Source organism: Scatophagus argus, chromosome 1, assembly GCF_020382885.2.
Source record: "Scatophagus argus isolate fScaArg1 chromosome 1, fScaArg1.pri, whole genome shotgun sequence".
NCBI classification, from domain to species: domain Eukaryota; kingdom Metazoa; phylum Chordata; class Actinopteri; family Scatophagidae; genus Scatophagus; species Scatophagus argus.
Genome location: NC_058493.1, coordinates 9,477,587 through 9,503,852, shown reverse-complemented (window position 1 = coordinate 9,503,852; position 26,266 = coordinate 9,477,587). Strand labels below are relative to the sequence as shown.

Below are 26,266 nucleotides of genomic sequence, written 5' to 3'. Positions count from 1 at the left end.
ATTTGACCCATCCTTAGTTGAACACACACATGCAACACCCGGCAAATTACATGCAGTGAAACACACACAGGAGCAGTGTGAAAACAGCAGTGGGCAGCATCAAGCGCCCGGGGAGCATATTGGGGGGTTAAGTGCCTTGCTCAAGGGCACCCTCCGATCACAAGCTGCTTCTCCAACCTGTAGGCCACGGCTACCCCCAGAGAGTTTCCATATGAAATGTCATTCAGCTTGAAAATGTAAGAATACTGTGTCTTGATGCAGAAAACAGACTTAGCTAACCAGACACCAAATCTCAGTTATTTTTAATTAGTATTTCCAAAATGCTTGCTGTGCCTGCAAATCCTGAATCTGGACAGCATCACACTGGTTTTCACCCTACCCTTCTTTGTAAGGGGTTAGTCTGTTCTCTTTGTTTTATGGCTTTGGACAAAGTCTCACACAACAAAGCATTATCCTGCATGGACAAATAGAAGAACAAGTAGCTGATATTCAGTGAAGGCTCGAATGTGGAACCCAACATAATTATCCTGCTGCACCTTATGAGGTGCCAGTGGACACAGGGATATCTTTATATAACCATCATGAAATAGCTAAGTCTTATGATTTACATAGCTTCTTCTTTTTAGTTAACTGAACTACAATAATATACGTGATTATGTTTTGCAAAAATACCAGGATGGAATTAAGAGTCTTCTCAATTTTTACTTTTATTTTTTCAAACACTTCTCAAGACATGCACATCTGAAAACCACAAGAGGGAGAAGAGTAATCCCTGCAAAAGTGGCCAGAAAAGACAGAACCACATCCACAGAGTGATAGGAATACCAGGGCAATCTATAGGACTCTGTTCTCAGGTGAGCTGCTCCTTTGTGTCTCATGACAAACTCTATCCAGAAGATGGCGTTGTCCATCGGCTTCACTGGCTGATCTCTGTGCAGCCTGGAGAGTCTCTGCATGTTCATCCTGTAGGAGGGTTCACTGAGTACGTCTTGTATGGCTTTCAGGAAGTTGTTGTCTTTGTCCACTTGGGCTAACGTGAGAATCCTACCTGCTCCTCTCTCTTTCAGACGCAGCAGGTTGTCATATTGGTCAAAAAACACTGGTAGGCCCACCACTGGGACTCCGTGATAAATAGCCTCTTGAATACCATTTGTTCCTCCATGAGCCACAAATAGTTTTGTCTTGGGATGTCCTAAAAGATCGTTCTGTGGCATCCAGTCCACTAGTAAAGTGTTGTTTCCCAGAGTGGCTGGTCTGTCGCCTTTATGCCTCCAGATGACTTTCTGAGGTAGTTTGGCAAAAGCTGCTGCAATCTCATTTGTTATGTCAGCTGGAAGTTGACTCACAAAAGTTCCCAGAGACATGATGATGACTCCGTGCTCTCCAGAACTCTGAACAAACTCCTCCAGGTGTTCAGGTAAAGGTTTGGCCGGTTGGCACTGGAATCCTCCTATATAGACAGCATTGGGCATGGTGGGACGAGGAAACTCAAACACAAAGTCCACCCTCATGAGCCAGATGTCTGCTCCTTGCAATAAGTCATTATATCTGACTTGTGGGCTGAAGAAAAGATCACAAACAGCTTGATACTGAGGGCTGATTAAAAGTGCATCTTGAGCTTGCCAAATTCCATAAAAAATTAGATTTTTGACTCTTTGTATGAAAGTCATTTTATCTGACAATCCTGAGCCGGTCATTGGGATGTAAGATAAAGGAGAAGGTGCAACAGCCAAATGCCCCTCTCCACTAGTTATCCAGCGCACGTTATAGACCAGGGGTACTTTAAGAGCATGAGACAACATTATACCGGCACCCCATGCTGGGTCAGTAAGGACCAGGTCATACTTAGTCTTTTTTAAACTTTTCATTAACTCTTTATCCTTAAACAAGTTAGTAGCCATTTTGCATATTATTCGATGCATGTTAAACATCGCAGTAAACATCTCAATCTGCAAACTGGCAAAGCTCAGAACTGTGCTCTCTCCCCTCTCTATAGCAATGATCTTTTTCAGGATTGGGTTAATAAAGTCATGATTAAAGGCTTCAGTGACGGGCACTGTGATTGTCTTGTAGTGCGGTGAGTTGTCCTGGATGTACCAGCTTTTATTGGTTCGTACCACATCAACAGTGTGTCCTTGAGAGTGGAGGGTTTTGATCATGATGTCCATGTTCACCCAGTGGCTTCCCTCTAAAGGAACGATCAAAATCTTGCCCCCATGACAAATTCTCCATGACAACAATAAGATGGATAATAAGATGAGATAAGTTGCATTTCCTCTGATGGGCATCTTTAACCTGGAAAAAGAAAAACGAAACACATTTTTTTAAAATCTGGACAAGTAAACCAGCTATGCATGCCTTAAAATAATTTCAATTGATTAGCTTTAACATTGCAGAAATAACAAAATACATGCAAGATTGATCTTGTAACACACCTGTTTTATGTGTGGTAGCTCCGGACATGCATTTGTGTAGATGTTGGAGTGAAACTGAAAAGACGTTGTCAAGCATTTCAACTGAACATCTAATTACAAATTCCAGGGAAGCTTACATAAGTGGATTACAGATAAGCTTTTCTTTGGGCTTTTGTTTTTCAGGAATGGACAACAATGTGGCCCCTTTGTTGAAGCACAAAAGTGGGGCGTAGAAATGTGTAAAAGAAACTCATTTGTACCTCCTTGTGAAAATTCTGTTCTGAGTTCATTTATTTTAAATAGAATATTGTCTTCAGTGTTTCATATTTACAGTCAATAAAGTGCTCTTCTTACAGGAGGACTTTCAAAGGAATGCTTACACAAAATCACAATTAACATTAACAACCTTTGATCCTTAATAAATAATATTGTGTGCTTCAGATCAAAATCAGCAGTCAGTGGTACTAATAAACCAAGAACAAGGCCTAATAGCATTTGTCTATGAATGTCTTTCTACTTCAACAGTTTCATATATTATGACATATAAAGTCTGCTTAACTTTTTCATTCTGTTTCAGACATATCACAGAACTCATTTATTTTTGCCTTTAGTGTCTCATCAGACAGAGGTACATTAAATGTTTTGGTGTTTATTTCAAACTCTGAATCATGCAAAACCTTTGTTACTTAAAAAAGACGTCATGTGAAGACAAGATGAGAAAAAGTGGAGAGGGCTGTTATTAAGAAACTAAAAAACTCGTGTAAAGAAACAAATGAAAGGCCTACAGTGCATCTGGAAAGCTTTCACAGCGCTTTGCTTTTTCAACATTTTGTTGAAAAACACCCTTTGCCGTGACACTCAGAATTGAGCTCAGGTGCATCCTGTTTCCATTGATCATTCTTCAGTGGTTTTTACAACTTGAGTTGAGTCCACCTGCGGTAAATTCAGTTGATTGGGCATGATTTGGAAAGGGACATGCCTGTCTACATAAGGAAGGAATTGTCTGTAGACCCTGAAAACAGGACTGGCTGAGGCACAGATCTGGGGAAGGGTACAGAAAGATTTCTGCTGCACTAAAGGTCCCAAAGAGCACAGTAGCCTCCATGATCCTTAAGTGGAAGAAGTTTGGAACCACCAGCACTCTTCATATAGCTGTCCGCCCAACTAAACTGAGTGATCGGGGTAGATGGTAGGTAGAGGCCTTAGTCAGGGAGGTGACCAAGAACCCAGTGGTCACTCTGATAGAGCTCTAGCGTTGCTCTGTAGAGAGGGGAGAACCTTCAAGAAGGACAACCATTTCTGCATCACTCCACCAATCAGGCCTGTATGGTAGAGTGACAGAAGCCAATCCTCAGTAAAAGGCATATGAAAGCCCACCTGGAGTTTGCTAAAAAATTCTCTGGTCTGGTGAAACAAAGATTGAACTCTTTGGCATGAATGATTAATCCATTTTGAAATGAGAATCAGAATCAGAATTCCTTTATTTATCCCTGAAGGGAATTCTGATTGACTGTAACATAACAAAATGTGCAAAAAGCAAAGTGATGTGAATACTTTCCGGATGCACTGTATTAATAAGCCTAGTGCAGATTTAACCTGGAACTGGAATGTTTTCATCTGTTCAGCCACCAACATGTCCATACTGGTGGTACTGTTGCACCATCTGCACATTCAGCTGTAATGTGAAGACATGACCATGGAGGGGCAGTGCAGAAATGAGGCTGTGCTAATCAGCAGTTAGATCACAGAGACTTCAAATGGAGCCAGGCCTTTGTGGTAAGCTGCAGCAAGCTACCACAGTATTAATGAACTAATCTGTAATCAAGGATCGTCTTACAAGCCTTATAGAGAATGCAGGATTTGTCCTGAAAATTCAAGAACTGTCAAGAAAGTCCGCTTCTCCCTACAATGCACTGTAAAATAGAATAAAGAGATAAACTATTTGACCATGTGTGTCCCCAAAAAGGAGAGTCTCTGCTTGCACTCTGATTCTGATCTGTGTGTGTTCATGTGGGCTTTTATTAGAACAAATGTGTGGTTCTATTCTTATTCCTTTGGTTTTGCTCTTTATCACATTTCACATGTTTATCTATGCAGAGACTCTCTAGAAAAACAGTTCAGACTGACAGGGTGACTTGAGAAACTAGAATTACAGAAAACCAAAGGTGAACCATCACTTTTATTTAAATTCTGCCCCTCAGATAAAGTGGTCATTTTTACAAATGCTATACATAGCAGATAGGTAAATAGAGTGTATTACATTAAATGAGACTGAAGGTCTTCTGTGTGTGTGTGTGCATGCATGTGTGTGTGTATCTGGGTATCTGGGTGGCAGGCTGCAATATAGTTGCCCATAAATTTGAAATGAAATGAACTAAATTGAACTGAATTGATGTTCATCACTGTGTCCTGTAACTTTTATAGGGGTGTAAGTGAAACATTTATCCCAAATAGTCCTGTGAGAACATGTTTTCTTGCAATTTTATATCTATGAATAGCTTCCATTTCCAATGGTAAATGAGCACTCTCTGATGCCAGCAACTACAGTAGGTAAACTGGATATGTAAAACTTTATTGATGTGTAAGATGGGGGAAAAATGTATTTTCTTATCACATGTAGCACATCAGTTGAATCTTTTATCTCTAAAGTCAGAAATACAGAAACATTTCTAAAGAAAAAACCCAAAACAAAACAAAAACAACATGTCCTCATAAAATATACTCAGCAAACAAGGTCCTGATTCTGTAGCTTGATCTCTGACACAGCTGTCCCTTCCAAGTGTCTGTGGATAGAACAGAGCAGGGCTGTATCTGAGCAGTAATCTCAGTACCTCAGTCCGTCAAATCTCAAATAACACCCATAACCAGCTAATAATGTTCTTTCCCTCCATTGTGATGTGTTGAAATGCAGTTCTTAGAGGGTACTTTCATGATTTGGGACAATGATGTTGGCCCATTTGTAAATAACTGGAATGAAGAGGAGAGCAGAACCCAGGATTGACACCAGGAGGAAGGCCCAAAGAAACATTCGATCCAGAACCTGGGCTACAAACTTCCAGTCTTGTACCACCTGAAACCAAAAATAGGTAAGTTTCCAGAAAAAATAAAAGCCAGATCTTGATCATCATGTTATGAGTAACACAATATATTCCATCTTGTGAGATTTATTATAGCCTTTGTATTTATTTTATATGAGAAGAAGAAAGAGTATACACAATATAACATACTCACCTCTCTGACTTCATTTTCTTTAACCACGTGCATGGTTATGTAGCGAATAGAATCCAAAGCTGCTTGTAGGTTATGTCTGGTGTAGAGCAGAGGTGTCAGTTCAGGTCCAGAGCCCTTCATCATACCCACTCCCCCAGCTCTGGCTGCTCCAGCTGTAGCATATCGGTCCACGTGACTGCGCATGCACAGCAGCTTTGGCAGCCGATGCAGGAAAATCCTCCTCACCCAGGGCGCCATGCCATGGTGTGTAGAAGAGGAGCGATGGTGGATGTTGATGGCAAAGACGGTGATGATGATGGAGAGGGTGACGAATATCATGGTGAAGACAAGATACTCCCCAATGAGAGGGATAGCCTTCGAAGAGGAGGGGATGATCTCCTCAATGACTAGGAGGAAAACTGTGAGTGACACCAGTACTGACGTGCAGAGAGAGATCTTCTCGCCACAGTTTGAAGGCAGATAGAAGACAAGGATGGTGAGGAAGGACAGGCCAATGCAAGGGATGATGAGGAACAGGGTGTAGAAAAGAGGCAGCCTGCGGATGATGAAGAAGTAGGTGATGGTGGGATAGGAAGAACTGCTGTCAGTCCTCAGACCACGGCTGCCTGTGGCCTTCACTATCTCCCACTCACCATTGTCAAAATAGTCCCGTTTGTCCACATGAAAGTCCTCTAGAATTATGTCCACCTGTTAAATACGGAGTAAAATCTCACGTCAATCTTTGGTCAAGGCAGACAATGATGTACTGCACAGATACTGTAAAGTAGAGACTCACCTGGGATCCATCATATGTCCAGGAGCCAAACTTCATTGAACAGTTCTGGAGGTCAAAAGGGAAGAAGGTGACATCAATGGTGCAGGCTGACTTGTAACTGGCTGGTGGTGTCCATGATATGGTTCCATCATATTTAACAACAGCCTTGGTGATTGTACCCTCAAAACGCCCATCTGAACTGTTGAAAGAAATAACATTTATTCATCTACAAATACTACTTGATAGCCAGATTAGCTTATTTTATAGTCATTGTTAGAACTTCTTGTTCATGCTGAGCTACGTGACTCGTTCAGGATTAACATGGCTGCATTTTATTGAGCAATACTTCACTACACTTTCAGAATTTGTATTTCATTTTATTAGATTAAATTCTGGGTATGTATTTTGAAATCTTTCAAAGACTAGTATATCAATATGCTAATCACAATTCTAGAAATCGGTCCATGTCATTTCCTTTCACGTAGAGTGGCACATACTTATCATACAGTACAATGTCAGGGAGCCAGATCCTGTCAGATGGCACACGGATAACTGTGATGCCGAGATAGTCATCAGGGTTCCATCTGAGTTTCATGTCAATCCACTCCTATATCGAGGAAAAATTAGAAATTTATTTTTAAAAAAAAACAATACAAAACAAAAAAAAAACCTGATGAAAAGAACTGGTATTTTGGAAAATATCTTCTCTTGCAAGGGTAATTGGTAGCACTCTAATAGCAACTCAAACAGTCAATGACTGTAAGAGGTGCTATTCTTATCTAACATATGGCAACTGTGTGTGTGTGTGTGCTTTAATATAATATAATATTAATATATGTATAATATAATATAATATAATATTTTGCTAACATACAGTATTTCTCATCGCTCATAGCTCCAGACTCCAGAGGAAGGTACATGGACGAGTTAATACAGCAAAATTTACAGTTCTGTTTGATTTGACTTGGACATGCTGTACCTAGTAAGAATTTATTGATAGAATTATTTGAAGGTAAGTGAGTGTGTCCAACAAACTTAAACTCAGTGTTCATTTTCTAAATGAATAAGGTGACCTCCAAGGGAAAGAGATAACATACAAACTGGCAAGCTGACATTTTTTTCCACTTTGTAAATGACTTTAATGATGGATAGACATCTCCACTGGGGCCACTGCCCTTCTAGCTCTCATTTTGCATGTTGCAATCCATCACTGTGAACGGGGACAACTAACCTGAACAGCAGAGACTGGTCTGTGTGGACAATTCATAAGATGCCTGACAGACAGGACATGCAGGAGCATGAATAAGGCTTACAGGAGCAGGAGTAGGGAGGGGGTGGTTTGTGGAGAAAATGCATGGGCACATGGCTGACAGGTCTCAACTAGATAAGGACTCTCTGTGAAATGCCACCAGATCCAATTAAAAAAATGGATTTGGAGAGATTGCTGTTTATGATGTAAGTCAGAGGTTATTTCAGGCCTTATGGCTTTCCCCAGCTATGCGGTAAGACTAACCCGCTATTCCCTAACAAATTGTGACAAAATGTAATGTTGCATCAGTTACTTAGCTTTGATGTATAGCTCTACTTGCCTGTTTCATCCACACATTGGTTGTCATTCGCTGATTTTTCTCATCCTAGAATGGTGAAACAACATTGTTAAAATTTAAATTAAAAAAAAATGGCTGATTTGAAACATTTTTATACAGCACATATATATATACATACATATACATACACACATTCACACAAAAATATCAATAAATAGTGCTCTTCTGTCCTTACCACATCAACTAGCTGGGAGATGGCCAGTCCAAACTTCACACGGATCGTCTGGTTTAGGTATTCCACTGGACGAACCCATTTCTGGTAATTTCCAAAGAGGTATTTGAACAGCTTGTCCTCTGCTTTTGCATAGGAGGAGAGTTTTGGCACTCCTGAAAGGTGTAAAAATACAAGAAGGTTACATAGAATAACTGAAAGCTCATACTGTTTATATTTTTGTAGATAATTCATTTCATGACCACTCTGTTCTTGGCATTGCTCTCAAGCAGCACTGCATTCACCTCTCTGACCTTACTACAGTGCAATGTCTAGAGTTCCTGGATATGACCTCCGTGGGAAAGCTTTTGTTTCAAGAGACAGAGAAACCAAAACTGTGACCGAAACAGACACACTGACTATACAAAGGAATTCCTAAAACACATAATGCATGAAAGCCTCAACACCTGACACCTGTCAGCTATTAGCAACAGAGAAAGCAGGTGACCTATATCCAGTCAAGTTACAGTAATGGAGGCATTGCCAAAAATAAAATAAAATAAAATAAAATAATGTTGCAGTCATTAGTGTTAGTGTCAATGTGTCAGTTATACTACACAAAAGTACCTGGGACACAATGCATTGCACACAGGTTCATCAACCAATCAATTTTAAATATTAAAGCTTTGCAGAGGTTTGGTCCGCATCCTATTTACTGCACGACCTTCTTCCATTCACAACAGCAAGTAACTGATATGCCTAGTTACCTGCTTTGCACTGTGACTCATATGCGTTGGTGATTCTAAATAATGCAGGCACTCTCAATTCAAGGGTCGTCATTACATAATCACTGCTTACCAAAAGATCTTGGGAGAATACACCTAAATGTAACCAAAGGTAACTGAGGCGATACTGTAAATGAAAGAGTGGAGTGCTGATTCTTCAAAAAGGTCAAGAGTAACTCAAATGTTTGCAAATATTTTGTGCGCTGACATGTAACACTGAAAAAGAAAGAAAGAAAGAAAGAGGACAGAAAGCCTAAATCAGCCAAGTCACATTCAGTACTTGAACATTTTTTATGTTTTTTTTTTTTCATTGTGTCTATACATTCATAATAGTATGGACAGGGTGACAAGATACATACTGCAGAAGCACCAGCACAAGATGAAATGAAAGAACTGCGTTTTATGTAGCAGCAACACTATTTCATTCACAGTTAAACTAGTGCATTGCTCTGCTGAGCAGGGCTCCTCTACCTTATAGAAAATATTGATTACTTTTTGAAAGGCACACAGTTTCTTTCATCCTGCCCTTTAAATTATTCACCATCATGGTTATAAACTCAATTTATGGATGCAGAACGTGATATGAAGTCTACCATAAGACTGACCACAAATGTGTGGTGTGTGTGAATCAATAAAGACGAGGCCACCACACAGTCAATCAATGGCTGTGTAATAAGCAAATTCATCGTCTCCTCTCCTCCACTATCACCAGCTTCTTGCTCAATTGCAAAGCAAGCTGCAGATTCTGCTGGGTTCCACATTAATCAATTTTAGTATATGATAAATGTAATTGTTAGAGCCAGGAATATACTAATACAAAAATATAATCTATGTGTTATAAGGTAAAAGGAATGCTCATTTACACCTCACAGTAAAAATAATATTGAGGTCAGTTCATTCCTGTGTTTTCAATGAGAGGTGACTCAATGCTTGCTGCTGTCTACAGTAGCAAGCATGACAAAAAGCAAATCAATATAAATGAAACATGGGATACATTATGTATGTATGTGCAGTATGTGAGGGTTACAGTAGGATCAAATTATTAATATGGCCCACAGGTAAAACCAAATATCAATGACTGAAAGAGAGAAAGAGAAACCAATAAAATGTATAGCAGAAGGCAAACGGTGTGAACCAACATACTGTACTGTACTGTAAATGTACACAAATATATACATGCAGTCAAAGCAACAGTGTTTCCTCTCATCCTTCTTCACCTCCCCTCTACATGTCAGTACTGCTTCATCTCTTCACCTGAGCCAGTCATCTGTGATGCTGTGACACCTGATTCACCTCAGAATATACAGCATAATGGACAACTATCAGTTGCCTCATTACTTTAGCTGTCACTTCTGTTTGTTGTTGCCCCTGTCCTCATATCTATTCATCTGCCATTTGATGGCTACCTGCATGCATCATGCTGCTGACATGTCATTTCAGAGTGATTACATGTTTCACAGTTTATTTATTTATCATTTTGTAGCACAGAGTTGCAAGCTATAGTCCCTTCATTAAGCCAAAACAACAACAAAAACACGAAACTATTGTTCATAGTGAAGCACTGAGGAGTGGCACAACCTGAGGAAAGAACACTGCTCTTTAGTCTTTAGTCAAATACTTCTGTATCACATGTCAGATGGCAGCAGGGTGAGCAGGCTGTGACTGAGGTGGATTTTGTAGATAGCATTCACATCGGCATCCAAGATGTAAATACGACTGTCAGACTTTTCTAAAAGCTTCGTTATATCTGACTCGACCCTTCATAATATGGAAGTGCCTGCAAACCTATCATGCTTCTTTGGATGAAATTAAACACAAATTTAGTGCTATGGTGTTATGATTTTAACCCTTACAATGTAAATTTCTTGTTTGTTTTTTTTGCATTAATGCTTACTGAATTATGCAGGAAAGAATAGTCATGTTTATAGCAAATCAGCACAAAATCAGATGATGAAGTACAGCTTGTTTCTACTCATAAACTTTTGGTTCTTAGGTTTCTGGCTCTTAGGGAGATACTGTAGCTATTTTGTTAAAATTTAAGGTCTTTTACTCATTAGCTATTAAAAATTTACTGCTTGTTCAATAGCTGTACATTTTACTTACTTTTTGTGTATTATTCTGGGCTCAGTTATGTTTTCAAGTAAAGGAAATCAAACAGTAAAATTCGATTAGAGATGCTAAGTGCTCACACTGTCACCAATATTTTTCATTTGGCAAGCTTGCCTCACTCTTCACTGACCTTCTGCCAATGTCTACTTCTTTTTCTATTTCTACATGCTCACTCATGTCCAATTTATCTTTTACTATGCAATCTGTCATACTGAGACTCTTAGAGTGAAGCATAATAATCTGATGAGACATTTCCAGTCCTGAGGAAACTTACGCAGTGAGTGGCACAGGTGGCAGCAACACAATAATGGCAGCAGCAGCAGCAGCGCGAGAGAGGTGGCTGCCCCTCCTGCTCTCAGCATCATATCAGAGCCGGCACTGGATCCACACAGCTGGGAACTCAGGCATCACAGAGCTGGAAAATAAATATCATGAACAATGGTCATTCAAAACAGTAGCTTCTGTGTACACCAGGTAACATCCGAACTATGAGAGCATGGCTTTAATAGTGTCTTGGGTTAAAGGTTTGAATCCGAAAGCTACCTGACCCTCTTCGGTGAATATACATGCAATCAGTTTTTTTTAAAAAAAGAAAACATACTGATGTCATTCATACTAAATAACAAACTGCAGTAATGACACATAAACAGCATCCTACACAAGCCAAGAATGTACCCTTCCCTCAGTTTCCTAACCTCACCCTCTCCACGGTTATTATTATTACATCTCACATAGTAAGAACACAAATTTTGTATACCTACCTGCTCTGATTCTCTTCCATTAACACACAGTCCAGAGCTGTGGTGGAGGCTCGACGACAGCGACAGTGCTGCTCTAGCGCTCCTCCATTCCATGCAGGTTCCTCTTCTTGCCTCATACAGATGCTGCTTCCCTCCCTGCTGCCTCCAATTGTGCACTGGCAACGCATTCTCATCTCCTCCTCCTCCTCCTCCTCCTCCTCTTCCTTCCTTCCCAGTCTGCCCCACCCCCTCCCACCTCCCCTTTTTCTATGGCATTTCCATGGTCTCTAATCAAAGACAGGGATACTCGTCCCCTCCATGCAGCTACCTCAGTGAATCTCCACAGCAGCAGCAGCAGCAGCGAATAGCACTGAGATTCTGCTTCACATTTTTATAAGTCTGAAGGATATTAAATAGTGTCCATGTGATGCTACATTTTATATTTCTTGTTCCTGTCATTCACTCTGTCTGTGTGAGTGTGTGTGTGTGTGTGTCCATGGTGACAGCATATTGTGGAAGCCAGAGATGTTGTGTGGGGTAGTAGAAAAGAAAAAAAAAATCAATGTCCAGGTTGTTCCACAAAATCAATTTTAACAAATATTTGGATAAATCAATATTTAAATTATGAACTTATTTTTTGCTTTCATTTTTGACTGTAAAACATTTTGCATCTGAAAGTCTTACATTTGTATTTGTTTCCTTTATTTTATCTTGTTTGTCTTACCAATAATTAAAAAAAAATAATAATAATAATTGTCTGATCCTGTGTAATCCCTCTGCCCCCGATCTCTGCACAAACACATCGTTTAATATCTGATGTGATGTTTAGAGCTAATGGCTAAGAATAGCCAGCAAAGCTAAAAAAATTAATTAAAAGCCTGGAAGGATTCTTCAGACTACTGCTATTAAGAAGTTAAAAAAAAACAAAACATTACATGACAATTTGTTTCTGAAGCAGAAGCCTTTTTAGTTTTCAGTAAACAGAGATACACTGACAAGTCCATATGAAGATGACAGTTTTCAAAAAAAAGAACTGTTGATGTCACATTGACTTAAATAAAACTACAAAGGGTAAAAATAACGTCAGAAAAAAAATGCATTTAGACTTTAACTCTGAATAAAATGCCAACAGCGAATGTTTCTCCATAAAAGGACTTGTAATTGCTAATTCCTGCAACACCTTTTAGCCACAAACACAATAGCAACATGAATTCCTCAGTAATTGTTACTGTCATAACTCAATGAAAACCTGCCTACATACAAGAGACTGCAGGAGCGACAGAAAGCAAGAAGGATCCACATCCAAATGCTGTTATTCTCCCAGCTTAGGGTCACTGACAAATTTATTTCATCTGTATACTGTTATGTAGTCCTTTATTCATTACCCATTAACAACTTTACAGCAAACAGACGAAATCTCTGTCTTGTGTTTTCCTGTCCTAATGAGGTTAGGGTTGGGCTTAATTAAACAGGCACATTTTATATGTGAAAAGTCACCTGTATATTTGTATGTGCTGATCTTGTTAATCATAAACTTCCTTATCACGGATGTCCCATAAACCCTCTCGCCAGTCTTCATCAGTGGTCATCAAGCAGAGCTCCACCACCTTCCAGAGAAGCTCCTCCCTTCAGAAGTCTGGATCCGCTGGCCTGAGTGAATGGACTCTGTACACAGCTTTTCTCTAACACTGTGACTTTCTTGTGTGGAGTAAAAATACAAACCACAGTAAGTACAAACGCTTGTTGGTACGAATGTCTGACCGTATATGTGCTAATATACTGTGTGTTGAAGGTATAACATGCAGAGATTTGCAAGAAAAACAAATAGGCTGTGTGTTGGTGGTGACCGTTTGTGCACAGATCTCTTCCTCGGCTCTTATTCCTTGAGTACTGCGCTGTCTTGTAACGTTTTGTGCAATGATGTGTAGCTCTCAGCCCAAAGTTACAAGCTGACTCCGCTCCTCCGCGGTCTCCCTTTGGGTCGATCAGGAAGTGAGCTGCATGGGCACAGCTGAGAGACTATGAAACCTGAACTGCAGCTGCTTTCACGCAAAGTGCAAAGGGCTATGCAGAGCTCTGAGCTGTTTTTGAGCACACAACCGCCGTGAAATAAGAAAAGTAATGTTTTATTTCCTGTGTTGAGCTGATCTGTTCGGGCTAACTGCTGCTGCTCTCTCTCTTTCCATTATGACGAATTTTGAATGGTGTGTTAACAAATAAAAATATTCTGCATATTATGCCTTTAAGGAGCGTCTCCAAGGTACTAGCAGATCAAATTATTCTTACAATTAAGGCACTTTGTAACGTCCCATACACCCCCCAAACATGAAACCTGCAGTTTACATATAAGGCCAGGAATATTTGCTTTGGACCCTCCCGATGGGGGTTCTGAACGTTGAATCGTGTGTTTACAAGCTGCAACCAAACTATTCTGCGTAATATGCCTTTTACGGAATTTAGATGTTGACTTTGCTGCCGAGACATTAAAAAGTGAAGGGCAACACCGAATCCTGATAGAGGCTTGTATTTGAGAAAACGAAATGAACAAAAACAAAAACAAAAAACAAAAACAAATGAGCCATAAATAACATTAATGATCACCAGCATCAACTGTGACACAGTCAAAATAAGTGATACAAGAAATTGAATTCTATGATAGGTTTTTATACCTTGAACTGGTTGTTAAAAGAAAATGATGGTGTGCAGTATGAAAGTGAGCTGTGACAGTTGTCACAGTATATTTCTACTGTAATGGGATTTTTTTTCCAACTTTTTAAAATGACTGTCCATTGTTTTTGTTTCAGATGAGACCAATTTACTTTTGTAGTGCTTTGCTGTTGCTCACCTTCATTCCCAGAGCCTGTCAAGGTGGCAACATCTTGGTCTTCCCGACTGAGGGTAGCCACTGGATAAACATGGATATCCTACTGCAAGCTTTGCACTCGAAAGGACACAGTATAACTATTTTGCGTTCCAGCAAAAGCTGGTACATCAAGGAAAAAGCCTCTAATTACAACACCTTTACAGTTCAAGTGGAGAGGAGCTTAGATCAGAAGTTTATTACAGAAATAGTATCAAAAGTAATCGAATTTGAAAGGGGGTCTGTTCCGCTGATGAATTTTCTCCACATGACTGTAGGAATGTTCTCCACATTTATTGAGGCTCATGCAGCTGTGGGAGAATTTGTGTCAGCGATGCTAGATGACCAAGAGCTGATGACAAACTTGAAGAACAGCAACTTTGACCTGGTGCTCACTGACCCCTGCTGGGGTGGAGGAGTCATTTTGGCAAAATACCTGAATCTTCCTTTGGCTTATAACGTTCGCTGGCTACTTGCTGGAGATGCTCATTTTGCTATTGCTCCCTCACCTGTATCATATATTCCTATAACAGGATCTGGCTACACTGATAAGATGACCTTTTTTCAGAGAGTTAAAAATGTGGTTTTGCATGTAATCACCCAAACACAAAATCACCTGGTGGCCAAGCAAATATACCAGAAAATATGTGACAAATATCTTGGACCCGATATTGAATATAACCAGTTAGTGCATCATGCAGACATCTGGCTCATGAGGGTGGACTTTGTGTTTGAGTTTCCTCGTCCCACCATGCCCAATGCTGTCTATATGGGAGGGTTCCAGTGCAAACCGGCCAAACCTTTACCTGAACACCTGGAGGAGTTTGTTCAGAGTTCTGGAGAGCACGGAGTCATCATCATGTCTCTGGGAACTTTTGTGAGTCAACTTCCGGCTGACATAACAAATGAGATTGCAGCAGCTTTTGCCAAACTACCTCAGAAAGTCATCTGGAGGCATAAAGGCGACAGACCAGCCACTCTGGGAAACAACACTTTACTAGTGGACTGGATGCCACAGAACGATCTTTTAGGACATCCCAAGACAAAACTATTTGTGGCTCATGGAGGAACAAATGGTGTTCAAGAGGCTATTTATCACGGAGTCCCAGTGGTGGGCCTACCAGTGTTTTTTGACCAATATGACAACCTGCTGCGTCTGAAAGAGAGAGGAGCAGGTAGGATTCTCACGTTAGCCCAAGTGGACAAAGACAACAACTTCCTGAAAGCCATACAAGACGTACTCAGTGAACCCTCCTACAGGATGAACATGCAGAGACTTTCCAGGCTGCACAGAGATCAGCCAGTGAAGCCGATGGACAACGCCATCTTCTGGATAGAGTTTGTCATGAGACACAAAGGAGCAGCTCACCTGAGAACAGAGTCGTACAGACTGCCCTGGTATTCCTACTACTCTGTGGATGTATTTCTGTTCCTGGCTGGAGCTGTGCTATTCGTGCTTTTAGTCATTTTCATTTTGATAAAGTGTTTATACACTTCAGTGTGTAAACATAAAGTCAAACGTGACTAGTCATTCCAGGAAAACATTTTCTATGTTAAACTTTCAAAAGTGATTACACAGTCAGTGTATGGACTGATTCTGTTCATTTTGATATTAATATAACAATCATTATTTCAGACATGACTTTGCAGTAAGTTATTTTAATAAAATTTAAAGTTAAAATTTGTTGATTGTACTATAGTAAAGTATTTCTATGAAATAAATGAATTTTGTGACCTTTTTCATAGCCAACACTGTGCAAATAAAAAATTTAATAAATGTAAATTGAGGTATACCTTCTTTGTCCCACTGGGACTACGTATGCGCTGTGTTCAATTTGTGGTCAGGAGCAATGGCAGGAGGGCTCCATGTACATGATGTCTCTAGGTATTCTGAGATGTGAACAAATGGGAACAAAGAAAGACCAGGTTTAAAACTATTATCTTGCCTTAAATTCAAGTGTATTACTGTTTTGACTGACTATAGACTGAAGATTTAGCTGAGTGAATCCTTTTCATTTTTTCTTAAATTTCTATGTTGTCTAGTAATGTCTGATGTAAGCGTCACTCTGGTGAGGTGAGGCAATTGTTGCAAAAAAAAACAAATAAACAAAAAAGCTAAACAACAGGAGCTATTTTTTCACTGCCACTGGTTCAGCCCTGCAGTTGTAATTATTTTTAAAATAAGTGCCTGTAATAGATTTATGTCACTTTATTAGTTGCAAGTCATGACCTTGTCATGAAATTTGACTGAAATACTGATGCCTGTTTCAGCGCTTTTACAAGATAGACTTGACAATTTTATCAAGTCAGGTCCACACATTTGAGGTTAATTATGTAAGAAAATAAATGTTGTATAACTATTATCTTTTTTCTGAATTACTGCTCAGCTACTTTTGTCCATAATGCATGCAGTATATTGATGTGATTTAGATTGCACATGCTACAGTGAACTACTGGCATTCAATAACACTCCTGTAATGTTTAGTTGATGAATGTTGTTGCACAAATGTCACACTTAGTGTCTCATAACAAATGCTTTCAGACTGTTATGTCTCTGTATTTGGTGCAAATTGAAAATCCACCGTTGTCAAAGGGACATGAATCTTGCAGCATAATAAACAGAAACATGTTTTTCTATTTTGTTTTTGTCTTTATTTTAACACCTCAGCAGTTCTAATACATGAGACCACACTACATTTTCAAGAATATGGTGCACTGTCTCAGTAAAACAAGTATAAATATGAAGTAGCTCATCACATATAACCAGGAAACAGTAACTCCTTCCTGGTTACATTGCACCTCCGTCTCTTGCACTGTGAGGACTTTTGCAACAATTGTCTTGGGGGTGGGACAAAAGAAACCCGGAAGTATTTTATAGTCACACTGAGCTGAGTTTAGCTCTTTACCGTTCTGCTTTGTTTTGTTTGGGGCTGTTAACTGTGTGAGGGTTTGCTGACAGGAGAGCCAGGAAGGTTTTCACAGCAAACTTGACATTTAAGGATTTTGTTTTTGACTTCTGAGAAGGACTAAGTGATCTTTGAGAGAGTTATAAGCGGCTGTAAGTACCTAAAGGAAAACATTTGTTTCTAGCTTTTTTCCAGCTCATGTTGCCAAGCGGAGAGGAAATTTTAATGAATCAAATCAATTGTTGAAAGATTAGACAGTTGATCAATGGTAAATTTGGTGCATGGGATTTCTTTCGTTTTCTAAAATGCTACTGCTATTATTATTAACACTATTACTATGCTCTTTTATTCTATTCTATTTGGTTTTTAGATTGCACTGTTAGAGAAGACTTGAAGATGTTTGTATCATTGGCTACCGTCATCTCTCTTTTGGCTGTCATTGCTCCAGCTGCCCATGGTGGGAATGTTCTGGTATTTCCTCATGATGGCAGCCACTGGGTGAACATGAGGGTACTTGTTGAGGAGCTACACTCACAGGGACACACTGTGACTGTGATTCGGGCTGCAGACAGCTGGTACATCAGTGAAACGTCTCCACATTACAGCACCATCACCGTTGATATTGCTGCTAGTGGAAATGAGGATTTTTTTCGTCTTTTTGTCGCTGAAGTTATTCACATTAAAAGAAGCAAGGGATCCGTCTGGGCCCGTTTTGCTTTAGACATGGAGCTGAAAAACAAGTTCTATGAATTACACAGGAAAATCTGTGAAGTAGTCAAATACATATTTGAAAATAAAGAGCTAATGAAGTCATTTCAAGATGGCAAGTATGATGTGGTTTTGACAGACCCTGCTAACGGAGGAGGAGTAATGCTGGCTCACTACCTGGGACTGCCGTTAGTGTTTAATGCTCGATGGACGGTTCATGGCGAAGCACATTTTGCTATTGCACCCTCTCCACTTTCCTATGTCCCACTTCCACCGTCAGAATTAACAGATGAAATGACTTTCTTTGACAGGATCAGAAACGTAGTTTTTTACATCATGAGGATGCATCTGTACAAGCAGGTAGTTGGGCCACATTATTCTGCATTGTCCAGCCACTACTTTGGCCCTGATGTGGACTACTTCTCCATGTTTCAAGCAGCAGACATCTGGCTCATGAGGGTGGACTTCGTATTTGAATTCCCTCGTCCCACCATGCCTAATGTTGTCTATATGGGAGGGTTCCAGTGTAAACCTGCAAAACCTCTTCCCCAACACTTGGAAGACTTTGTGCAGAGTTCTGGAGAGCACGGAGTCATCATCATGTCTCTGGGAACTTTGATTGGAGAGCTTCCCCATGACCTAGCTGATGAGATTGCAGCAGCTTTTTCCAAACTACCTCAGAAAGTCATTTGGAGATATAAAGGTGACAGACCAGCCACTCTGGGAAACAACACTTTACTAGTGGACTGGATGCCACAGAATGACCTCCTGGGACATCCAAATATTAAACTATTTATCAGTCATGGAGGAACAAATGGAATATATGAGGCTATTTATCATGGAGTTCCAATTGTAGGTATTCCCATTGTGTTTGATCAAGCCGACAACCTCTCCAGACTGAGGGCAAAGGGCGTTGCAAAGGTTATGGATATTTCTGAGTTGGACAGGGAAATATTTCGGAGGGCCATACAGGAAGTTCTGCATGAGCCCTCGTACACGATGAACATGCAGAGACTCTCCAAGCTGCACAGAGATCAGCCAATGAAGCCGCTGGACAAGGCCATCTTCTGGATAGAGTTTGTCATGAGACACAAAGGAGCAGCTCACCTGAGAACAGAGTCGTACAGACTGCCCTGGTATTCCTACTACTCTGTAGATGTGATGTTATTTTTACTAACAATGGCTCTACTTATTTTATTAGTTTTTGTTGGGTTAATATGGTCATGCTTTAGATTGTGTTTGAAAAGAAAAGTGAAATCTGACTAATCAGGAGAGGTTGATTGATCATTTTCATATTGCTAAATATGTTTGTATGTAAAGGCTGTGAACGGCTGAATATTGAAAGGAGTATGGGGATGAGGGAATGAGCATCAGCAATCAACTATCTTTCTCCAGAACTGCTCACGCAACCGTTAAAGGAAAGATCCTAAAAAATAAAAAACCAGCTTGCCCTTGCCCTGCTGAAAGGCAAACCTTTTAAGAGATACAGCTTTTAAAGAAGGCACTGATGATGTCAAAGTGACATTAAAAAAGAACAACTGTAATGAGTGTGAAAATAACACGTGTATTACTCTGAATAAAATGCCAACAGCGAATGTTTCTCCATAAAAGGACTTGTAATTGCTAATTCCTGCAACACCTTTTAGCCACAAACACAATAGCAACATGAATTCCTCAGTAATTATTACTGTCATAACAAAACCTGCCTACATACAAGAGACTGCAGGAGCGACAGAAAGCAAGAAGGATCCACGTCCAAATGCTGTTATTCTCCCAGCTTAGGGTCACTGACAAATTTATTTCACCTGTATACTGTTATGTAGTCCTTTATTCATTACCCATTAACATTACCATTATTATTGTTACTAATATTGCTATCATAATCACCATGGTACCTTCTGTATACTTCATTGTCATTATCATTATCTACAGTTCCAATACTTCTGGTATTATTACTGCTGCTATGCGTCTCTGCTTGTGTGCTCCTTCTCTCACGCCCCCCCCCCCCTCCTCTCTCTCTGTCTGTCTATCTTTCTCTCTCTCGCTCTCTCTCTCTCTCTCTCTCCCTGTCTTTCTGCTGCTCTCTCTCTCCCTTAACCCAACCGGTCAAGGCAGATGGCCGCCCATCTTCAGCCGTGGTCTGCTCTGAGATTTCTGCCTTCTAAAAGGCAGTTTTTCCTCGCCACTGTTTTCAAGTGCTTGCTCAAGGGGGAATGTTGGGTTCTCTATATTACAATTTAATTTAAGAGTTTGATCTAGACCTGCTCTAATTGGAAAGTGTCATGATATAACCTTTGTTGTGAATTGACAATATATAAATAAACTTAATTGAATTGAATTAAATTGAATTGAATTGAATTGAACTTTACAGCGAAACAGACGAAATCTCTGTCTTGTGTTTTCCTGTCCTAATGAGGTTAGGGTTGGGCTTAATTAAACAGGCACATTTTATATGTGAAAAGTCACCTGTATATTTGTATGTGCTGATCTTGTTAATCATAAACTTCCTTATCACTGGTGTCTCCACAAACCCTCTCACCAGTCTTTATCAGTGGTCATCAATCAGAGCCACTGGATTGAGTGAATGGACTCTGTACACAGCTTTTCTTTAACACTGTGACTTTCTTGTGTGGAGTAAAAATACAAACCACGGTATTATGTGACCTCAAAATGAGCACAGATCAATTTGCAGAAATGTCACAAAGGGAGCGTAGTTTCCTTCTGCTAAGGGAGAGTGGGCCTCAATATAAAATGCATGCAGAGCTCTTGGCAGAGAACAGCACTTCAATTTCCTGAGAGAAGCACCATGTGTTATGTATTGGAAAATAAAGAGCTGATGAAGTCCTTTCAAGATTGCACATAAAGATTATGATGAGGTTTTGACAGACCCTGCTAACGGAGGAGGAGGAGGAATGCTGCCTCACTGCCTTCGACTGCTGTTAGTGTTTAATGCTCAATGGACGGTTCATGGCAAAGCACATTTTGCTATTGCACCCTCTCCACTTTTCTATGTCCCACTTCCACCTTCAGAATTAACATATGAAATGACTTTTTTTTTACTTTTTTAATATTATTTTTACTAGCAATGGTGCTACATGCTTTAGATTGTGTTTGAAAAGAAAAGTGAAATCTGACCAATCAGGAGAGGTTCATGGATCATTGTCATATTGATAAATATCCCTCCATTCATTTTCTATACTGCCTATCCATCATGGCCGCGGGGGGCTGCAGTCTACCCCAGCTGATTATAGGCGAGAGCTGAGTTACACCCTGGATTGGTGGTCAGTCAGTTGCAGACAGACAGCCACACATGCACACATTCACAGGGGCAATGTAGAAGAGCCAGTTAACCTAATATGCATGTGTTTGGGACTGTGGGAGGGAGTATCCAGAGAAATGGGTTCTCCATGGTTAAGAAAGTTAAGTCTGAATAATTTTATTAATTGATTTAGTCATTTTAATTCATCTGTATGCATACATCAAAAGAACATTTAGTTTTGGTTCGTAATGAAAGTTTGAGAACTTGCAGCAAAAGTAAAGAATCATAAGACTAGTAGCCCAACCTGAGCCCACATACAAATTTAACTTTTCATTACTCTTTTTTACTATGCACAACATTATGCTCACATAGTTAATTTGATTGTTATCTCTCATTCCCAGTTTGTCAAACACCTGGAAATGAGACTCAGCAACAAGAGAGCACAGGCAGGAGAAATATAATACACTTATTTTCTTCCCAACAGATTTGCCCTTGACCTGCTGACAGGCAAAACTTGAAACAGACATTAAAAAATTCGAAATGAGGAACTATTGGGCCTTATTGGATCACATTTGTTTTCAAGTTTAACAGTACGGACAACTTTTACTCCCCCTTGTACTTCCTTATCACTCGTGAGTTTAATAACATGTAAGTGCAGTAACAAAGTCCTACTCGGGCTGAAACCTGGAAGGACAAGCACCTCTTCTGCTCTCTTCCAAAGGAAAAGTATTTTTAAAAAGAATATATTGGAGATCAAAAAAGGTAACATTGCCATTTCCGATTATTTCATTATGACTGTTAGCTATCTTAAAGTACTAAAGTAAACTTAAAGTACAGTTGACTTCCAAAATGTAATTTTCAGTTGAAATGCAATACACTGTCTTGTTTTGCCAGCTTAGGCTCTCTTACATGTTGTAAAGTTAGCTTGCTAGTTAGTTCTTACTGGACATGTTAAAAAGGCTTGCATATGAACTGAGTTATTATATATAGCATCATACAGATCAGTGATATAAACTCTGTCTTCCATAAGAAAATGATAATAAAAATGCTGCTTGCATTGAAAATTGTACATTTGATAAGATGTGATATGCTTTCTTCTCAACTTCAGGATAAAAATGCGATGGTCTTGGCTTTGGATCGCTCTCTGCTTGATCTGTCCAGCTGTGGTTGATGGTGGGAAAGTTCTTGTTTATCCTGTGGATGGGAGCCACTGGGTGAACATGAAAGTCATTATTGAGGAACTGCATTCGAGGGGTCACCAGATTTCTGTTGTGCGAACAACAGACAGCTGGTACATCAAGGAAACCTCCCCATTCTATACTTCAATTACACTTAATATGGATTCAGGATTTGATGAAGACTTCATTGGTATGTTTGTGGCCCAGTTACTCGAAATTCAGAGGGAAGGGAAGTCTGTCTGGACACGTTTTAAACTGGAAATGGAACAAGGCCAAAAGTCCTTTGAACTCAATGAGAAAGCAACCAAAGTTCTTGAACAGGTTTTTGAAAACAAAGATCTGATGCAGTCTCTACAGGATGCCAAATATGACCTTGTCCTTACAGACCCTGCTTTCCCAGGGGGTGTTATACTTGCCCACTATCTCAGGTTGCCTCTTGTTTTAAATGTCAGGTGGACTACTCATGGTGAAGGCCATTTTTCAATTGCACCTTCTCCTCTTTCTTATATTCCAATAACAGGGACCAGGTTTTCAGATAAAATGAGCTTTTTTGAGAGAGTTATTAATGTTCTCAATTTTGGCCTCTGGGAATATCTAATAGCACAGTATGTTGTACCAAGTTATGATGCTTTAATTAAAAAATATTTAGGACCAGATATAGACTACTCCTCCCTGTTTCAAGCAGCAGACATCTGGCTCATGAGGGTGGACTTCGTATTTGAATTCCCTCGTCCCACCATGCCTAATGTTGTCTATATGGGAGGGTTCCAGTGTAAACCTGCAAAACCTCTTCCCCAACACTTGGAAGACTTTGTGCAGAGTTCTGGAGAGCACGGAGTCATCATCATGTCTCTGGGAACTATGATTGGAGAGCTTCCCCATGACCTAGCTGATGAGATTGCAGCAGCTTTTTCCAAACTACCTCAGAAAGTCATTTGGAGATATAAAGGTGACAGACCAGCCACTCTGGGAAACAACACTTTACTAGTGGACTGGATGCCACAAAGTGACCTTTTGGGACATCCCAAGACAAAACTATTTGTGGCTCATGGAGGAACAAATGGTGTTCAAGAAGCCATCTACCATGGAGTTCCTATCCTAGCACTTCCATTGATCTTTGATCAACATGACAATCTAATGAGGATTGAAGTAAGAGGAGCTGGGAAGATAGTTGATTTTTTTACTATGAATGAAGACACCTTCTTTCAGGGAATTCAGGAAGTTCTCAGTGAGCCCTCCTATATGATGAACATGCAGAAACTCTCCAGACTGCACAGAGATCAGCCATTGAAGCCACTGGACAACGCCATCTTCTGGATAGAGTTTGTCATGAGACACAAAGGTGCAGCTCATCTAAGAACAGAGTCTTATAGACTGCCCTGGTATTCCTACCACTCTGTGGATGTGATGCTCTTCTTAGTTGGAGTTATACTGATTGTTCTGGCCACCTTTGCTGGATTAATAAGGTGTTTATGCTCTGTGTGTGTTAAAACAAAAACTAAACATGATTAAAAAAGTACAAATAAGTTCCAAACAGTTGAAAAAATCTTGGTCTGATTGTAGCAAAAAGACAACATACCAAATAGGTTTAAAGATTAACGTATTTGATTCACGATATTCTGGATATTAATATAGCAGATAAACAAACATGTCATACCTTTGACATGTAATTTTTCTTTGCAGAATCGCAAGTATATTATTTTGAAGACAAAACTTTTAATTATTACATCATAGCTTCAGTACACTTTGAATAAGTCAACCCTTAATATCTGTTATCTCAGATTCTACATAGACAGAACTTTAATCTTTAGGAGAAAGAGTTAATAAAATGTACAGTAGCAATTCTGCTTTTGTGAAAATAAAAGAAAAAATAAAAGCATTTTACAAACGTTCAGTGAGTTTGTGCTCTTTGATTTGCCCAGTGGAAATACCATTTGCACTCTTTTCCGTACTCAGCTGTACTGATTTTCAATACTTTTTAAATCCACTTGTACACTTGAAGCACAGCATATACTTACACATTACATTTACCCAGACTACATGCTTTTCCTAAGGTTGCACACTACTGAGAAATGCTCTTTTGTCATCCAGTCCAAGTGTAGGTTTATATGGATTTAAACATATCCAGTTTCACAGCCAAAGATTACAGTGAGGCATCAGTGCTATGCTGGGCCCTTATATGCTTAAACCTTGGCCGTGGCCTTTACCTGCAGGATTTTGTTCTACAGACTTTCAGAGACAGATTTTTGATATCTCAATCCTGTTTTTTTATTAATACAATGCATAAAATTACATAAATTTCATGTTGATTAGAGGTCTCATTTGACTTAGAGATTTAATCCTATAAGTCAAACAAATTGAAATGTTTGGTTAACAAAATTATTTTAGTGTTCAACAGCATGTTGAGACATTGTTATATATATATTATTGTATTAGTTCAAGTGGTTTGAAATTGTACTGACTCAGTATAGTAAAGTATTTCAAATTTCTTCTCCCTATGGTCTAAAATGGCTCACATACTTAATCATTTTACTTTTGATATATTTCTCAAGCTGTCTTCTCATGATGTGCAAAAAAGACTGGATACAGAGACAGACAGTTTGCTAATGATTTTGCAAGTACGCAATTCAGTTAATTTAATATTGTTACGGGCATAGAGAATAGGTATGTCAATGTCGCTGCGATGCCAGGGGGGGGGGGCGCGTGTGACCGTGGGGAACATGCTTTTTTTTTTTTTGCCGTACTAGAATAAAGTGTAATTGCACATCCACTACAGTAGTTGGCAGTGGCGCTCTCATTGTCAGAGTGTGCGCAGGGAGTATTAGCTCTATGGTGTAGCGGTTTTTTTGCACCGAGCAGGCGATATGAAGTGCAGTAAACGAACCCTTAAGAGACAACATGAAGACATTTTTAACAGGGATGAAAAGAAAGGCGGAGAGAGACGAAGATAATGAGACAAAAGTAACTCGAGGAAATATGACGAAGCATATGTAGCGCTTGGCTTCACTGTGACTACAGTGGGAGACGACAGACCTGTGTGTTTACTGTGTCTAAAAGTGCTGGCAGCGGACAGCATGAAGCCAAATAAATTAAAGCGCCACTTGAAGACATTACATCCCAATCATGCTGATAAGCCGCTGGAGTTTTTTCAGCGAAAACGTGCCGAATATTGCCAACAATCATCCCGCTGTGTGAATACTACTTCAGTAAACCAGCGAGCACTGTTAGCATCATATTATTACTATTATTTATAGTCGCGGCGGAGAGTGGGTGGGGGGGGGGGGGGGGGGCGCGAATTGTTTGCTTCTTGCTGGGGGGGGCGTAACAGAAAATAATTGAGAAGCACTGGTATATTATGTCTCAAGAAATACAACCATTTTTGCCTTTAGATAACAGAAACAACTAGCTCAAGACTGTCAGATAAAGCTAATTTTGCATTAAACGTTTTATAAAAAAATGCACTTTTTAAAAATGCCCTTATATTTATAAGAGATCTGAGGATGAGCAATTTGACAAAGGCATTGGTGATAAATATATTGGACCATTGGCCTTGTTATATGCATA

General features: G+C 39.7%; 5 protein-coding genes across 8 annotated transcripts; 3 read left to right on the top strand and 2 right to left on the bottom strand.

Moving 5' to 3' along the window:
- Positions 1-707: 707 nt before the first annotated feature.
- LOC124064450 (UDP-glucuronosyltransferase 2A1-like) lies at positions 708-3,218 on the bottom strand. The gene is made up of 2 exons (XM_046398933.1): positions 2,436-3,218; positions 708-2,295 (listed from the first exon to the last, which is right to left on the bottom strand). Exon 2 carries the CDS (start codon positions 2,286-2,288, stop codon positions 708-710), a length of 1,581 nt encoding a protein of 526 aa, XP_046254889.1. The 5' UTR covers positions 2,289-2,295; positions 2,436-3,218.
- A 1,369-nt stretch (positions 3,219-4,587) lies between these two features.
- Positions 4,588-11,949, bottom strand: chrna5 (cholinergic receptor, nicotinic, alpha 5). The gene is made up of 8 exons (XM_046374157.1): positions 11,813-11,949; positions 11,326-11,466; positions 8,182-8,333; positions 7,989-8,033; positions 6,897-7,006; positions 6,421-6,598; positions 5,646-6,332; positions 4,588-5,484 (listed from the first exon to the last, which is right to left on the bottom strand). Exons 2-8 carry the CDS (start codon positions 11,414-11,416, stop codon positions 5,329-5,331), a joined length of 1,419 nt encoding a protein of 472 aa, XP_046230113.1. The 5' UTR covers positions 11,417-11,466; positions 11,813-11,949; the 3' UTR covers positions 4,588-5,328.
- Positions 11,950-13,379: 1,430 nt separating this feature from the next.
- Positions 13,380-25,073, top strand: LOC124050809 (UDP-glucuronosyltransferase 2A1-like). 3 transcript variants are annotated; one of them, XM_046373794.1, is made up of 3 exons: positions 13,384-13,517; positions 22,009-22,286; positions 22,633-25,073. In XM_046373794.1, exon 3 carries the CDS (start codon positions 22,640-22,642, stop codon positions 24,212-24,214), a length of 1,575 nt encoding a protein of 524 aa, XP_046229750.1. In that variant the 5' UTR covers positions 13,384-13,517; positions 22,009-22,286; positions 22,633-22,639; the 3' UTR covers positions 24,215-25,073. The 3 variants fall into 3 exon arrangements, with proteins under 3 accessions (XP_046229834.1, XP_046229750.1, XP_046229665.1); XM_046373878.1 differs by lacking the exon at positions 22,009-22,286 and having other exon boundaries at positions 13,380-13,445; XM_046373709.1 differs by lacking the exon at positions 22,009-22,286 and having other exon boundaries at positions 13,385-13,517; positions 22,633-25,072.
- On the top strand, positions 13,385-17,288 carry LOC124050619 (UDP-glucuronosyltransferase 2C1-like). The gene is made up of 2 exons (XM_046373379.1): positions 13,385-13,517; positions 14,596-17,288. Exon 2 carries the CDS (start codon positions 14,596-14,598, stop codon positions 16,177-16,179), a length of 1,584 nt encoding a protein of 527 aa, XP_046229335.1. The 5' UTR covers positions 13,385-13,517; the 3' UTR covers positions 16,180-17,288.
- On the top strand, positions 13,385-19,875 carry LOC124050689 (UDP-glucuronosyltransferase 2A2-like). Of its 2 annotated transcripts, none has more exons than XM_046373503.1 (2): positions 13,385-13,517; positions 17,928-19,875. In XM_046373503.1, exon 2 carries the CDS (start codon positions 17,954-17,956, stop codon positions 19,529-19,531), a length of 1,578 nt encoding a protein of 525 aa, XP_046229459.1. In that variant the 5' UTR covers positions 13,385-13,517; positions 17,928-17,953; the 3' UTR covers positions 19,532-19,875. The 2 variants fall into 2 exon arrangements, with proteins under 2 accessions (XP_046229459.1, XP_046229542.1); XM_046373586.1 differs by lacking the exon at positions 13,385-13,517 and adding an exon at positions 17,423-17,709.
- Positions 25,074-26,266: the final 1,193 nt, after the last annotated feature.